The sequence below is a fragment of the Hemitrygon akajei genome, chromosome 5 (assembly GCF_048418815.1).
Source record: "Hemitrygon akajei chromosome 5, sHemAka1.3, whole genome shotgun sequence".
In the NCBI taxonomy this organism is placed as follows: Eukaryota; Metazoa; Chordata; class Chondrichthyes; order Myliobatiformes; family Dasyatidae; genus Hemitrygon; species Hemitrygon akajei.
The window spans coordinates 17953553-17967511 of record NC_133128.1 but is presented as its reverse complement, the minus strand read 5'-3'; the positions used below and the strand labels follow the sequence as shown (position 1 = coordinate 17967511).

General features: G+C 43.1%; 1 protein-coding gene across 1 annotated transcript; it reads right to left on the bottom strand.

Moving 5' to 3' along the window:
- Positions 1-1080: 1080 nt before the first annotated feature.
- On the bottom strand, positions 1081-11433 carry LOC140727506 (carbonyl reductase [NADPH] 1-like). The gene is made up of 2 exons (XM_073044893.1): positions 10943-11433; positions 1081-1672 (listed from the first exon to the last, which is right to left on the bottom strand). Exons 1-2 carry the CDS (start codon positions 11331-11333, stop codon positions 1236-1238), a joined length of 828 nt encoding a protein of 275 aa, XP_072900994.1. The 5' UTR covers positions 11334-11433; the 3' UTR covers positions 1081-1235.
- Positions 11434-13959: the final 2526 nt, after the last annotated feature.

The following is a 13959-nucleotide window of genomic DNA, read 5'->3' as shown; positions in this document are numbered from 1 at the left end:
CGGAGGTAAATTGATGACATTTTAAACATGAGAAATTCTGTAGATGCTGGAAATCCAAAGCTGGAGAAACTCAGGCAGCAAACTCAGGAAATGATTGTGTTGCAAGAGTTAGTGCTTCCAGCACTTACTCAGGCAGTAGGTTGCAATCCGAGGAGAAACACAGGGAGCAGGTACAAGGGAGATTAGGAGGGGAAAATGGATTAAAACTTTTGAACGAAACCTGCTGTATTAAGCAATGTACAAAAACTACAGAAAGCAGTTCTCCATGGCATTCTGAGACACAAATTCACCGGCCAATTTTCCTGCAGCCATTTAGGCCTGTTAAATATGCACGAAAATTCGTGTACACACGGCACAGTGGCCATCACAATCCTGACAGCTAATCCACTAATCTTTCTCTGCCCTTTACTCTAGTAACTAAGAAGGCAAGTGTGATAAAATGGCTAGTCTTATAATATAAAACACGACAGCCCAGTACAGGCCCTTCGGCCCATGATGCTGTGCCACCTTTTAGCCTACTCCAGGATCAATCTAACCCTTCCCTCCCACATAGCCCACCATTTCTCTATCATCCATGTGCCTGTCTAAGACTCTTTTAAATAGCGCTAATATATCTGCCTCTATCACCCCTCCGAGTGCAGTCCAGGCTCCCACCTCTCTCTGCATTTAAACAAAACTGAACTCTAACATTCCCCCTCTATTTTACTCCAATCACCTTAAAATTACACCCCCTTGTATTAGCCATTTCTGGCCTTGGCCGACCACTCGATCCACATCTTTTATCATCTTTTACATTGCACATCCCCATCACATTAGCTCTCATCCTCCTTCACTTCGTAGTAGCTAGCACAAGACCATTACAGCGCCAGCGATGGGGATTCATTGCCGATGTTGTCCGTAAGGAGTTTGAAGATCCTCCTCCTGACGGCTTGGGTTTCCTCCAAGAGATCCGATTTCCTCCCACATATGCATTAGTAGAGCAGTTGGTCACATGGTTACAATTGGCTGGCACAGTCTTATTGGGCCAGAAAGCCTGCAACTGTGCTGTATTTCTAAATTAAAATTAAAAAGCAAGAGAAATTCTTTATAGAATTTATTTAATTATAATTATTTCCACTGAGTAAACAAAGCCATAAATTTGCAAGAATCAACATACAGATTTGTGGATCAAAAATAATCTTCTGGACTTTGTGCTCCCCAAATTTTGTATCTGCCCCATGACCCATATTTCAAAATTACCACTTCTGCACAGTTTTATTGGTAACGTATTCTCCGTGTGGGCCTTCTGCACCTTCTGGTAGAAGGGCTAAATATACGGGGGTCACGGCTCCCTCTTCGGCAGTGCCGGGTGCATTAGGACCAGCCATATCAGTTTTCACCCAACCAGGGCAGCAGGCGTTCAAGAGGATCTTGTCTGCTGCTCTCTCCTTACTCAACCTCCTGGCAAGGATCTTGGAGAGGACAGTAAGCCCCAACTTTGTAACCCCGTAGGCACTGGAGGGCCACCCCTGCTGGGTGTGCACCCCGTTTTTAGCATCTTCAACAAACTTCTTCATCAGCTCCACCAATTCTTCCTCCGTGATGGTCGTGCTGCGGAATTTCACCTGCAGTTCCGGGCTGCACTGCGACAGTGCTCTAGAACCAGCCATGCTGGATACATTCACCACCCGCCCTGCCAATTTAAAAGTTTGCAAAACGTTAGACACAAAGAACAAAAGAAAGAGTGAGATCATCTTTTCTCTCAAGTTAATCCTATTTTTTCTTTTGACCAAATTGGACACGAGATCCTGCAGATGCTGGAAATCCATTGCCATACACACAAAGTGCTGGAGGAACTCAGCAGGTCAGGCAGCATCTATGGAAAGGGATAAACAGTCAGTGTTTCAGGCTGGGACCCTTCATCGGACTGGGTTATTGTTCAAGCCAAACGCTCCAACTGTAGGCATGTCAGCTACTGTGTCATATGACATGGGAAATCATGGTCTCATGACCATAATTGTTCTTGGCAAATGTTTCTACACATGTGGTTTGCCAATGCCTTTTAGTCAGTGTCTTTACAAGATAGGTGATCCCAGCCATTATCAATAACATTCAGAGTTTTGTCTACCCAACGTCAGCGGTCACATAACCAGTGCTGTGACATGCACCAGCTGCTCATACAACAATCCGCCACTGCTCCCATGGCTTCATGTGACCCTCATTTGGGGGGGGGGGGGAGGGGAGGGGGGACGGGGTTGCTAATTGGGTGCTACACCTTGTGCAAGGGTGGCCTGCAGGCTAGCAGCGGGAAGGAGCACCTTATACCTCCTTTGGTAGAGACATATCTCCACCCTGTCACCCATGTAGGAATGTAGTTACCAAAACTACAGATCCTGACTGAGTTTGTATTTACATAGCAAAGTGGAACAGGTCTTTGATAATAAGTTAACATTGTCAGGATGTTCAGTCCAGGGGTCACTCACTAATTAACATATATATATGTATGTTAGAATAAAATGAAGGTGTGTGTATATGTGTATGTATGTGTGTGTGTGTGTGTGTGTATATATATATACACATACATACATATATATATACATATATATATACACACACACACACACATTCATTTTTAGTTACACCTGTACTCCACCTTGTTAATGCAAATATCTAATCAGCCAGTCATGTGACAACTCAATGCATAAAAGCATACAGACATGGTCAAGAGGTTTAGATGTTGTTCAGAGCAAACATCAGAAGGGGACGTAATATGATCTAAATGACTTTGACTGTGGAATGATTGCTGGTGCCAGACAGGGTGGTTTGAGTATCTCAAAAACTGCTGATCTTTCAGAATTTTCTAGAGTTTACAGAGTGCACCCGGTGTGAAATACAAAACATTCAGTGAGCAGCATCTCCGTGGGCAAAACTAACTTGTTAATAGAACATAGAGCAGTGCAGCACAGGAACAGGCCTCTTGGCCAACAATGTTGTGCTGAGTCAATTAAATTAGTAATCAAATGGCTAATATCTTCTGCCTACACAATGCCCATATCTTTCCATTTTTCTCACATTAACATACCTATTTAAACATCTCTTCAGTCTCTAACGTTTCTGCCTCTACTGCCACCTCAGGTAGCACATCCCAGGCATCCACAACTCTTTAAAAGCAACTTGCCCCTCACATCTCCTTTGAACTCACCTCCCTCACCTTAAATGCCTACCCTCTGTTGTTGGACATTTCAACCCTTGGCAAAAGATATTGTATGTCTACTCTATCGATGACTCTCAATTTTATAAACCTCCATGAACCTCCCCTTAGTCTCTGCCGCTCCAGAGAAAACAACACGTTTATCCAAACTCGCATTATGAGACGTGCCCTCTAATCCAGCCAACGTTGTGGTAACCTTCTTCTGCACCTTCTCCAAAACCTCGACATCCTTCCTATAATGTAATGACCCCGACACTATGCAACGCACCAGATGTGGTCTAACTAGTTTTATTAAGCTGCAACATAACTTCCTGACTTTTAAACTTAATGCTTCAACTACTAAAGACAAGAAAGCCATATACCTTCTTAACCACTATCAACCTGTGTAGCAATTTTCTGGCTATGAATTTAGACCACAAGATCCCTCTGTTCATCAACACCGTTAAAGATCTTGCCCTGAACAGTGTACTGTCTCTTTTTGGCACGTGGCCAAGTGGTTAAGGCATTCATCTAGTTATCTGAAGTTCGCTAGTTCGAGCCTTGGCTGAAGCTGCGTGTGTGTCCTTCAGCAAGGCACTTAACCACACATTGCTCTGCGACGACACTGGTGCCAAGCTGTATGGTGCCCTTCCCTTGGACAACATCGGTGGTGTGGAGAGGGGAGACTTGCAGCTTGGGCAACTGCCGGTCTTCCATAAAAAAAACCTTGCCCAGGCTTGCGCCCTGGAAACTCTCCAAGGTGCAAATCCATGGTCTATCGAGACTAACGGAGGTCTACACTGTCTCTTAGCATTTGTCCTACCAAGGTGCAATACTTGGTATTTGGCCAGGTTAAACTCTTTCCCCACCCATATCTGCAACTGGTTTATATCCCATTGTATTCTTTGCAGTATTCTACACTGTCCACAACACCACCAACCTTCATGTCCGCAAACTTACTAGATAGATAGATAGATACTTTATTCATCCCCATGGGGAAATTCAACATTTTTTCCAATGTCCCATACACTTGTTGTAGCAAAAACTCATTACATACAATACTTAACTCAGTAATAATATGATATGCATCTAAATCACTAACTCAAAAAGCATTAATAATAGCTTTAAAAAAGTTCTTAAGTCCTGGCAGTTGAATTGTAAAGCCTAATGGCATTGGGGAGTATTGACCTCTTCATCCTGTCTGAGGAGCATTGCATCGACAGTAACCTGTCACCTAACTCACCCATCTACGTTTTCATCCAGGTATTTATATATTTCACATACAGTTGAGGTTCCAGTACAGATCCCAGCAAAACATCACTGATGACTAACCTCCAGTTAGAATAAGTTCCTTTGACCACTACCCCATCTTCTACAGGCAAGTAAGTCCTGAATCCAAATGGCCAATTCACCATGGATCTTAATCTTCCGGATGAGTCTCCCAGAGGGACATTGTCAAATCCCTTACTAAAATTCATGTAGACATCATCCACAGATCTACCTTCATCACCCTTGTCACCTCAGCAAACAACTCAATTAAGCTAGTAAGACATGACTTCCCCACACAAAGCTATGCTGGCTGTCCCTAATTACACCATAGTTTTCCAAATACTTGGGGTTAGGGTTTATTTCCAAATAAACCCTATCCCCACGAATTCTCTCGAGTAACTTCCTTACTACGAACGCAAGACTGACTAGTCTATAGTTTCTGGGTTTAGCCCTGGTCCCCTTCTCGAACCAGCTACTTACCAGTCCTCCAGGACCCCGCCTGTGTATAGAGAGGACATTAAGTTATTGGTCAAGGCCCCAGCAATCACTTCCCTTACCTTTCTCAATAATCTGGGGTATATACCATCAGGCTCTGGGGATTTATCCACTGTAAAGCTCTTTAAAAGACACAACACTACCTCCTCCTTTACTTTGAAATGCCCAAGAATATCAATATGCTCAGTACTGATCTCCCCAGTCCCCACGTCCTTCTCCTCGGTAAATACGGATGGAAAGTACTCATTAAGGTTCTCACCCATATCCCTCATATCCAAGCAAATGTTCCCCACCCCCCCCAACTTTATCCTTGAGTGTCCTTGCCTTCTCCCTAGTTATCCTCTTGCTCCTGGTACATGTATAGAATGCCTTGGAATTCTCTTTAATCCTACTTGTCTTGGACTTTTCATGGCCCCTCTTTTGTCTTTCCTAATTCCCTTGAGCTCCTTTCTGGTTTTTTTATAATCCTCAAGGGCTCTGTTTGATTCCAACTTCCTAAGTTTTACATTCTTTTCCGTCTTAACTAAATCCATCAGCTCTCTCAACATCCAAGGTTCTCTGACCTTGCCATCCTTGTCCTTTCTACAGACCAGAACATACCTGTCCTGAACTCTGTGCAGTTGGTCACTCAACACCTTTCACGTGTCAGATGTGGACTTGCCCCAAAACAGCTGTTCCCAAATAACTCTTCCTAGTTCCTGTCTAATGCTCTTGTAGTTTGCCCTGCTTCAATTCAATACTTTCCCCGCCAGGTCCATAATTATCCTTACTTATAGCTATCTTAAAACTTAAGTAGTCAATGTTCCCTAACTATTAACCCACTGAAATGTCAGTCACCTAGCCAGGCTCATTACCCAAACCACCAGGTCTAGTACATCCCCTCATCATGTTGAGCAATCTACATACTGATTTAAGAAACCCTCCTGCCCTCCTGGATGCACCTAACAAATCCTGCCCCATTCAAGCCACCTGCATTCAGAAGGCCTAAGTTTATCCAGGAGAGTTGAAGATCCCCCCCCCCCCCATGAAAACAACCCTATTGTTTTTACACCTTTCCTTAATCTGCCTGCATATCTGTTCCTCAATGTCCTGGTGGCTATTTGGGGTCTGTTGTACAATGCATCAGAGTGACTGCACCCTGTCTATTTTTGAGCTCTATCCCTACAGACTTAGTGGACGAGCCCCCCATTATGTCCTCTGAATGCAGCTGTGATATTGTCACTGATTAGAAGTGCAACTTGCCCACCTCTTCTACCCCACCTTCTCTCTTTTCTAAAACATCAAAACCTGGGACATTAAGCACCCACTCCTGCAGAAAGGATGTGCTGAAACTGGAGAGAGTTCAAAGGAGATTCATGAAAATGATTCTAGGATTAAACAGCTTGTCATATGAAGAGCATTTGATGGCTCTGGGCCCGTATTCACCGGAATTCAGAAGAATGAGGGGGTGCCCTCATTGAAACCTATCAAATGGTGAAAAGCCTTGATAGAGTGGCTGTGGAGAGGATGATTCCTCTGGTGGGAGAGTCCAAGAGCAGAGGCCTCAGAACAGAGGGGCATCCTTTTAGAACGCAGATGAAGAGGAATTTCTTTAGCCAGAGAGTAGTGAATCTGTAGAATTCATTGCCACGGGCAGCTGTGGAGGCCAAGTCTTTGTATATATATAAGGCAGAGGTTGATAGATTCTTGATTGGTCAGAGCATGAAGGGATACGGGGAGAAGGCAGGAGATTGGGGCCGAGAGGAAAATGATGAAATCGCAGAGCAGACTTGATGGGCCAAAATGGCCTAATTCTGCTCCTATGGTTTATGGTCTTATGTTACAACTGAACCTGCATTTACCAGGTCCGCTGGCAGCTCGATCAACAATCATCCCACCAGGGGGATGCTTTCACTCCAGGAGGAGTGAAGAATATCCCCCTCAGATATCTCCACTGTTTGACCTTTCACCCTAAGCCTATGACCTCTAGTTCTCATCCAACCTGTGGAGAGAACATCTGCATGCATTCAATATATCTATAACGCCTGGAGTTTTGTAATCCTCTGGGAATTGTTACGAAGGATGAACAGCTCTGATGGGCAGAAGGGTGCAAGGTTGCCCATGTCCCCCTTCCCTGGGAGAATCACAAACTGTTACTGTTTCCACGTGTTAATGAGAGAGAAAGAGATGGAACAAGACATACTTGGACTGGAACATTGCTTCAGACAAGGGAGAGATAACACAGGGAGGAAGAGACTTGTTGTTCCACCATATTATGACTCCTGTAAGACTCATGGCTCCGGAGAGGGCTGTTTACTTGGTACTATTCTGTTCATTAAAATTCCTCAGTGGACAGCCGGAGTGGGCTGGTTTGATGGGCTAAGCCATTCAAAACTGATTGACATCTGAGACCCCGTGAGTAGGGATAAAAGTGAGGTCTGGGGAGACACCCCTCAGACACACCGGGAGACGCACCAAGAGACACACTAGTGAGCACTGTTTAAGTGTTGGAACCCATGAGAAAAGTGGGGGCATCAGAGACTGAACGAAGGATCGGTCAATTTTAACTCACAGTGTTTATAGCGAGGCCGGTGGGGGCTTGTGTGTGTGTCCACCCTTGCCTGGGTGATGAGTCCACCATAGAAGAACGGTCTAGCTAAAGGACAGAGGGGTCATACCTGAATGGCCACAACAACACATCGACGGATCAAGAAAGTAAAGGAAGGTTTGCAAGACAATAGCTGTCACTGTTTGCTCTCTCTCTCTCTCTCTCTCTCTCCAATTACAACAAAAGAACCAACAACTACCTCAGCCTATATGAACTGAACTGAACTTTATACTTTCCCATAATAATTCTTTATCCCCTAGACAATAATAGAGCTTGTTTATTATTGATTATTATTATACCCACATTTTTAGGTTTAGTATTGCTAACGTGTATTATCTGTATATTTGCATTGTTGATATTGATTTGAATATTTTACTAATAAACACTGTTTTGAAAATAGTACCAGACTCCATCGGATACCTCTATTTTTGCTGGTAAGACACTCAGTTATGGGGTACGTAACAGAATACAGATCTATAATTCCTTGAAAGTGATGTCACAGGTAGATAGGGTCATAAGAATGGACTTCATTATTCCAAGCATTGAGTCCAGAAGTTGGGATGTTAACGTTGAAGTTGTACAAGATGTTGGTGATGCCTCATTTGGAATACTGTGTGCAGTTCTGGTCAGGAAAGATATCCGTAAGGCTGGAAGAGCGCAGAGAAAATTTACAAAGATGTTGTCAGGACCTGAAGACCTGAGTTGCAGGGAAAGGTTGAAGACCTTCGAGCTTTGGAGAATGAGGGGGAGATCTGATATGGGGATACAAAATTATGGGGGGGGGGGGTACAGGCAGGGTAAATGCAAGCAGGCTTTTTCCAGAGGTTGGGTGAGAGAAGAGCTGGAGGCCATGGGTTTTAGGGTGAAATGTGAAAGTTTAAAGGAAACGTGAGGGGGGAAACTTCTTTTTATTTTCATTTACTTATTGAGATACAGAGTGGAATAGGCCCTCACGGCTCTTCGAGCCACGCTGCCCAGCAACCCCTGATTTAACCCTAGCTTAAATGCGGGAAACTCACATAGGCATGGGGAGAGCACACAAGCTCCTTACAGACAGTGGGGGGGGGGGGGGAATTGAACCCAAGTTGCTGGTAATGTAAAGCACTGTGCTAACCACTACGTCACCATGCTGCCAGCGGAAGTGGTGGATGTAGGTTCCATTTCAATGTTTAAGAAAAATTTGGATAGGTACATGGATGTGAGGGGTATGGAGGGCAGTGGTCAGGGTGCAGTTCGTTGGGTACTGGGCAGAATGATGGTTCAGCATAGACTGGGTGAGCCAAAAGGCCTGTTTCCGTACTATAGTGTTCTATGACTCTATATGTCTCCCGTCAGACTGCTGAGCTATGGGAAAGGGCCAGGGAAGTCAACACTGACTAGATGGGCTGAATGTCCAGTTTATCTATCAAACTACTTTGAGGTTCCTTTTAAAACATGAGCACATTTGTATTCCACCACATGGGGGTACCGTATTCAAACAGGCTATATATTGGGACCAAAACAACACATTATTTTTGTGTTCATTTCAAAGTAACTTGGCTGCTTATTGTCAATTACAAGAAACCTCCTTACCAATTAGTTGCTGCCCAGTAAATGCACTCAATAAATCTTCTTGCAAGCAGTTGTTAGGATGGGAAACAGCTTCTTCCCCTAGGGTGTGAGACAGCTGAAGTCCCTGGCACCACCCAGGTCTCATCACGCATGATGCACCAGTATTTTTAAAACTTGTGTAATAAATGCACCTTATTATTTTTTAAGTTGTGAATGGTAATATTACCTTGTGTGTTATGTGTGTTGAGTCACACCTTGGTCCAGAGGAGTGTTGTTTCATTTGGTATACATGTGTATGGTTGAATGACAAACTGACTTGAACTTGAATGAGTACCATCTTAGAGGTCAAGAGCAAAATCCAAAAGTTAAGGACCCAATAGCTTAGCAACAGTTAAGTATATATTGAAATCTAGAAGGTTAGAGTGCAGAGCACGAAAGAAAATCTGACCTTATTTAGGAGAAGCAATATGGTTTGACTTTATGTGAACTCATAGAAGCTATTTAAGGTTCTGAATTTAAAAAAAAAACACACTAAATGAAAGTATGTGAAATTGAAGTCAAATTATTAAACTAAGATTTGTCATTGGTTTGATGTTCAGGATAGCGGATATAAACTAGAATTAATATAAGTAGAAAATACTAATTGCAGGTATGCTGTGGGCTCAGTTATTCTTATATTTCTTAATGACTTTAAAAACTGTTCTAGTTTGTTGGTTGCACAAATATATTTTTCAGTACAATAAATAATCAAACAGGTTTATGGAGGGGAAAAATAATTGATTAGGGTAGTAGGCAGTCACTGACCACATAGTGGGTCATGAATGTATCCCGGACAAACCCTCAAATGTTGTGACTGACACAGCAACTGTAAATGGCAAATATTTTTAAAAATGTCTTTATTCACAAGCATCCAGGGGAAACGAAGAGAATCTCACTCTCCTCACACATTGTTTTATACTTCCTCAACGCTAAACAGCCATTTCAATTGCTATAATCACCCTCTTAATTTTAAATATAGCCAGGTACACTTTACAGAGCTTCACATTTCCAATGGTAGCCCATCCCCAGCTAGAAGAACTTACTGAAAATTCAATTCGGGCTTGTCCCAAAAGCCCGAGTATGAACTCCAGACACGCAAAATACAGTCTACCTTTTTGTTTTACTCGTGTTGAGGGATGGGTCCCATGTATATACAACTATCTAGAAGGCTAAGTGACCTGTCCTGAAACATGCATTTAGTGACAGGGATACACCTTTTAACATTGTGCTAATAGTCCAAACATTAATTTGTCGTCTTGCCCTACTGTAGTTCAATGGGACAGAATCCTAATGATTGGTTTCACTAGCCACAAAGTATCAGGTGGAAATTAAATGAGATACAGATTTTATTTCCTTAAGACTGGTCCCCATTTTAGTTATTCCATAAACCCAGAATGACTCCTAACAACCATGTTTATAGCAACGTGAAAACATGCCGATTATAAGAGAACTCAAGTAAGCTTTTTTTTTACTGAGTCAAGTGTACACCGGGGGTCACTGTACACTCGATAGTTTTTTTTAAAACCAAGTCCTAGAAGCCTTCAAATATCAGAGAGCCCAAAATGAACTGAGTAACTTAGCGTGATGAGTTCTACAGAAGCGAACTACGCGTTGTTGCATGAACTTCACTGTAACTTTTGCTCTTTCAGACCGAGGTTCTTCGACCTGAAACTTATCTCGGTCTTTTTTTTTTTGTTTGCTTTGGTCTGTGAACCCCGCTGACCCTCTCCCTGGAGAATCATGCTAACGGCATCTTAAAAGCATACCGAATGCCAAAGAGAGGTTGATTTAAAATCAAAGTGAACAATTTATAGTATTCAATCAGCGCTCACCGTGAGGTTTGATGATTGGGAGAAGTTCAGTGCACATATCCCTGGTGGCGAAGAAATTGGTGGCCATCGTCACTTCAGCTTGGGTGCCGAACGGGGTTTTATCAGCCTCTTTGAAAGCGATGCCAGCGTTGTTGATGAGGACATCGATGCCTCCGTATTTCTCGAGCATGGTCGCTCTCAGATCTCGGATGCTCTGCAGGCTGTTGATGTCCAGCTGATGGAAGAGCGGCTTCAGCTGCTCCTGCTGCAGTTTCTCCACCGCCTGATGCCCGCGGCCCACGTCCCGGGCTGTCAGGTACACGTCCCCGTTAAACTGCCGGCACAGAGCCCGCACCACCTCCAGCCCGATGCCCTTGTTGGATCCGCTCACCACCGCCACTCGCTTCGACATGATTCCACCAGCACGAGAGCTCTAGAATGCGCGATTGCAGCAGGTGCGAACTGATTGGTTGGAAACGTCAGAATCGAATCTCAGAACTGGATACATTCGATCCGAGTGCGCAGGCGCTCCTGTGATACTCCTCCCGACGACGTCTGGAACTTTTTCATTTAATCCTTTTGTTGTAATTATATTGTTTAGCGTCGGTTTTGTTTGATTATTTCTATTTGTTCGGTTACTGGTCATCTATGGGTGTGATTTTTCATCGATTCTACTGTATGGCCTTATTCTACTGTGAATGCCCGCAAGAAGCAGAATCTCAGGATAGTATTTGGTGACATATACGGACTTCGATAATAAATTTATTTTGAACTTTAATTTGTTGTGTAGGCGCATTAATCAAGTTAAAAAGAATCAGAGTTCCCTTCTTAAACATGGAATTTCGCAACAGGAGGTTTCCGCAAAATAAGTTAGTTGTTTTATTCTGTTCACATTGATATTGTGGTAAATTCCAATGGTCGAAAAGAACGCTTAGGGCAAAAAGTGTTTCTCAAATATCAGATTAATGGGGAATGTCCAAAGAGCGCTCTGCTACATGTACCGCCCAGATCGGAAGATTAAATAGCTGACTGTCAAATTCCAAAACCAACTGAACAAAGGTTAAATTCTGAAAGGTTACAATTTCTGCCGAGTCATGGGATGGAATAATTAACATCAGTTTGGAGAATCCGAGCTTGTCCGAGTTTCCAACGCAAGCAGAATCATTTGTTTTAATGTTTTTCAAGTTAAAGTGTATTGTCGTTCAACCGTACATGTGTATACAGGTACATAAAACAGCGTTCCTCAGTGACGAATGTGCAAAACACACGGCATATATCACGTACGGCACATGCTGTAGAATATATCAACACAATATTAACCGAAAGCGCGGGTTTTGGTGTTCGGAGCAGATCCCCCATATCCCCGCCCCCGCCCCCACTTTGGGCTTATCAGAGCGAAAATCACCTTTAAAAACATTTCAGTGTGAACGACTAAATCCTGTAACCATGTAGGCTGAAGCAGACATTGTGATTGGGTTGGGCAGGAAGTAGGGAAAGAAAGGGCATCAGAGGTACAATGGCGGGCAAAAGTTTGGGCTCCCAAGAGATTTGAGCTCTCAGATAACTTTTACCAAGGTCTCAGACCTTAATTAGCTTGTTAGGGCTATGGCTCGTTCACAGTCATCATTAGGAATGGCCAGGTGATGCAAATTTCAAAGCTTTATAAATACCCTGACTCCTCAAACCTTGTCCCAACAATCAGCAGACATGGGCTCCTCGAAGTAACTGCCTAGCACTCTGAAAATTAAAATAACTGATGCCCACAAAGCAGGAGAAGGCTATAAGAAGATAGCAAAGTGTTTTCAGGTAGCTGTTTCCTCAGTTTGTTATGTAATTAAGAAATGGCAGTTAACAGGAACGGTGGAGGTCAAGTTGAGGTCTGGAAGACCAAGAAAACTTTCTGAGTGAACTGCTCGTAGGATTGCTAGAAAGGCAAATCAAAACCCCCTGTTTGACTGCAAAAGATTTAGCAGACTCTGCAGTGATGGTGCACTGTTCTACCGGGCAGCAACACCTGCACAAATATGACCTTCATGGAAGAGTCATCAGAAGAAAACCTTTCCTGTGTCCTCACCACAAAATTCAGCATCAGAAATTTGCAAAGGAACATCTAAACAAGTCTGATGCATTTTGGAAACAAGTCCTGTGGTCTGATGAAGTTAAAATAGAACTTTTTAGCTACAATGAGCAAAGGTATGTTTGGAGAAAAAAAGGTGCAGAATTTCATGAAAAGAACACCTCTCCAACTGTTAAGCACGGGGCTAGATCGATCATGCTTTGGGCTTGTGTTGCAGTCAGTGGCACAGGGAACATTTCACTGGTAGAGGGAAGAATGAATTCAATTAAATACCAGCAAATTCTGTAAGCAAACATCACACCATCTGTAAAAAAAAAAGCTGAAGATGCCACAGGGATCAGTGCTGGGTCCATTGTTATTTGTCATCTATATCAATGATTGCACTGCTCCTGGGAAACGCTGTCTCATTCTGCCCTGCAGAGCTGATGTACGGTTAGAATGACAATAAAGTTTTTGAATCTTGATCTGGATGATAATGTGGTAAATTGGATCAACAAATTTGTTGATGATACAAAGATTGGAGATGTAGTGGACAGTGAGGAAGGCTATTGTGGCTTGCAGAGGGATTGGCACCAGCTGGAAACATGGGCTGAAAAATGGCAGATGGAGTTTAATACAGACAAGTGTGAGGTATTGCACTTTGGAAGGACAAACCAAGGTAGAACATACAAGGTAAATGGTAGGACACTGAGGAGTGCAGTAGAACAGAGGGATCTAGGAATATAGATACAAAATTCCCTAAAAGTGGCGTCACAGGTAGATAGGGTAGTAAAGAGAGCTTTTGGTACATTGGCCTTTATAAATCATAGTATTGAGTATAAGACTTGGAATGTTATGGTGAGGTTGTATAAGGCATTGGTGTGGCCAAATTTGGAGTATTGTGTACAGTTTTGGTCACCGAATTACAAGAAGGATATTAATAAGGTTGAAAGAGTGCAGAGAAGTTCTACAAGGATGTTGC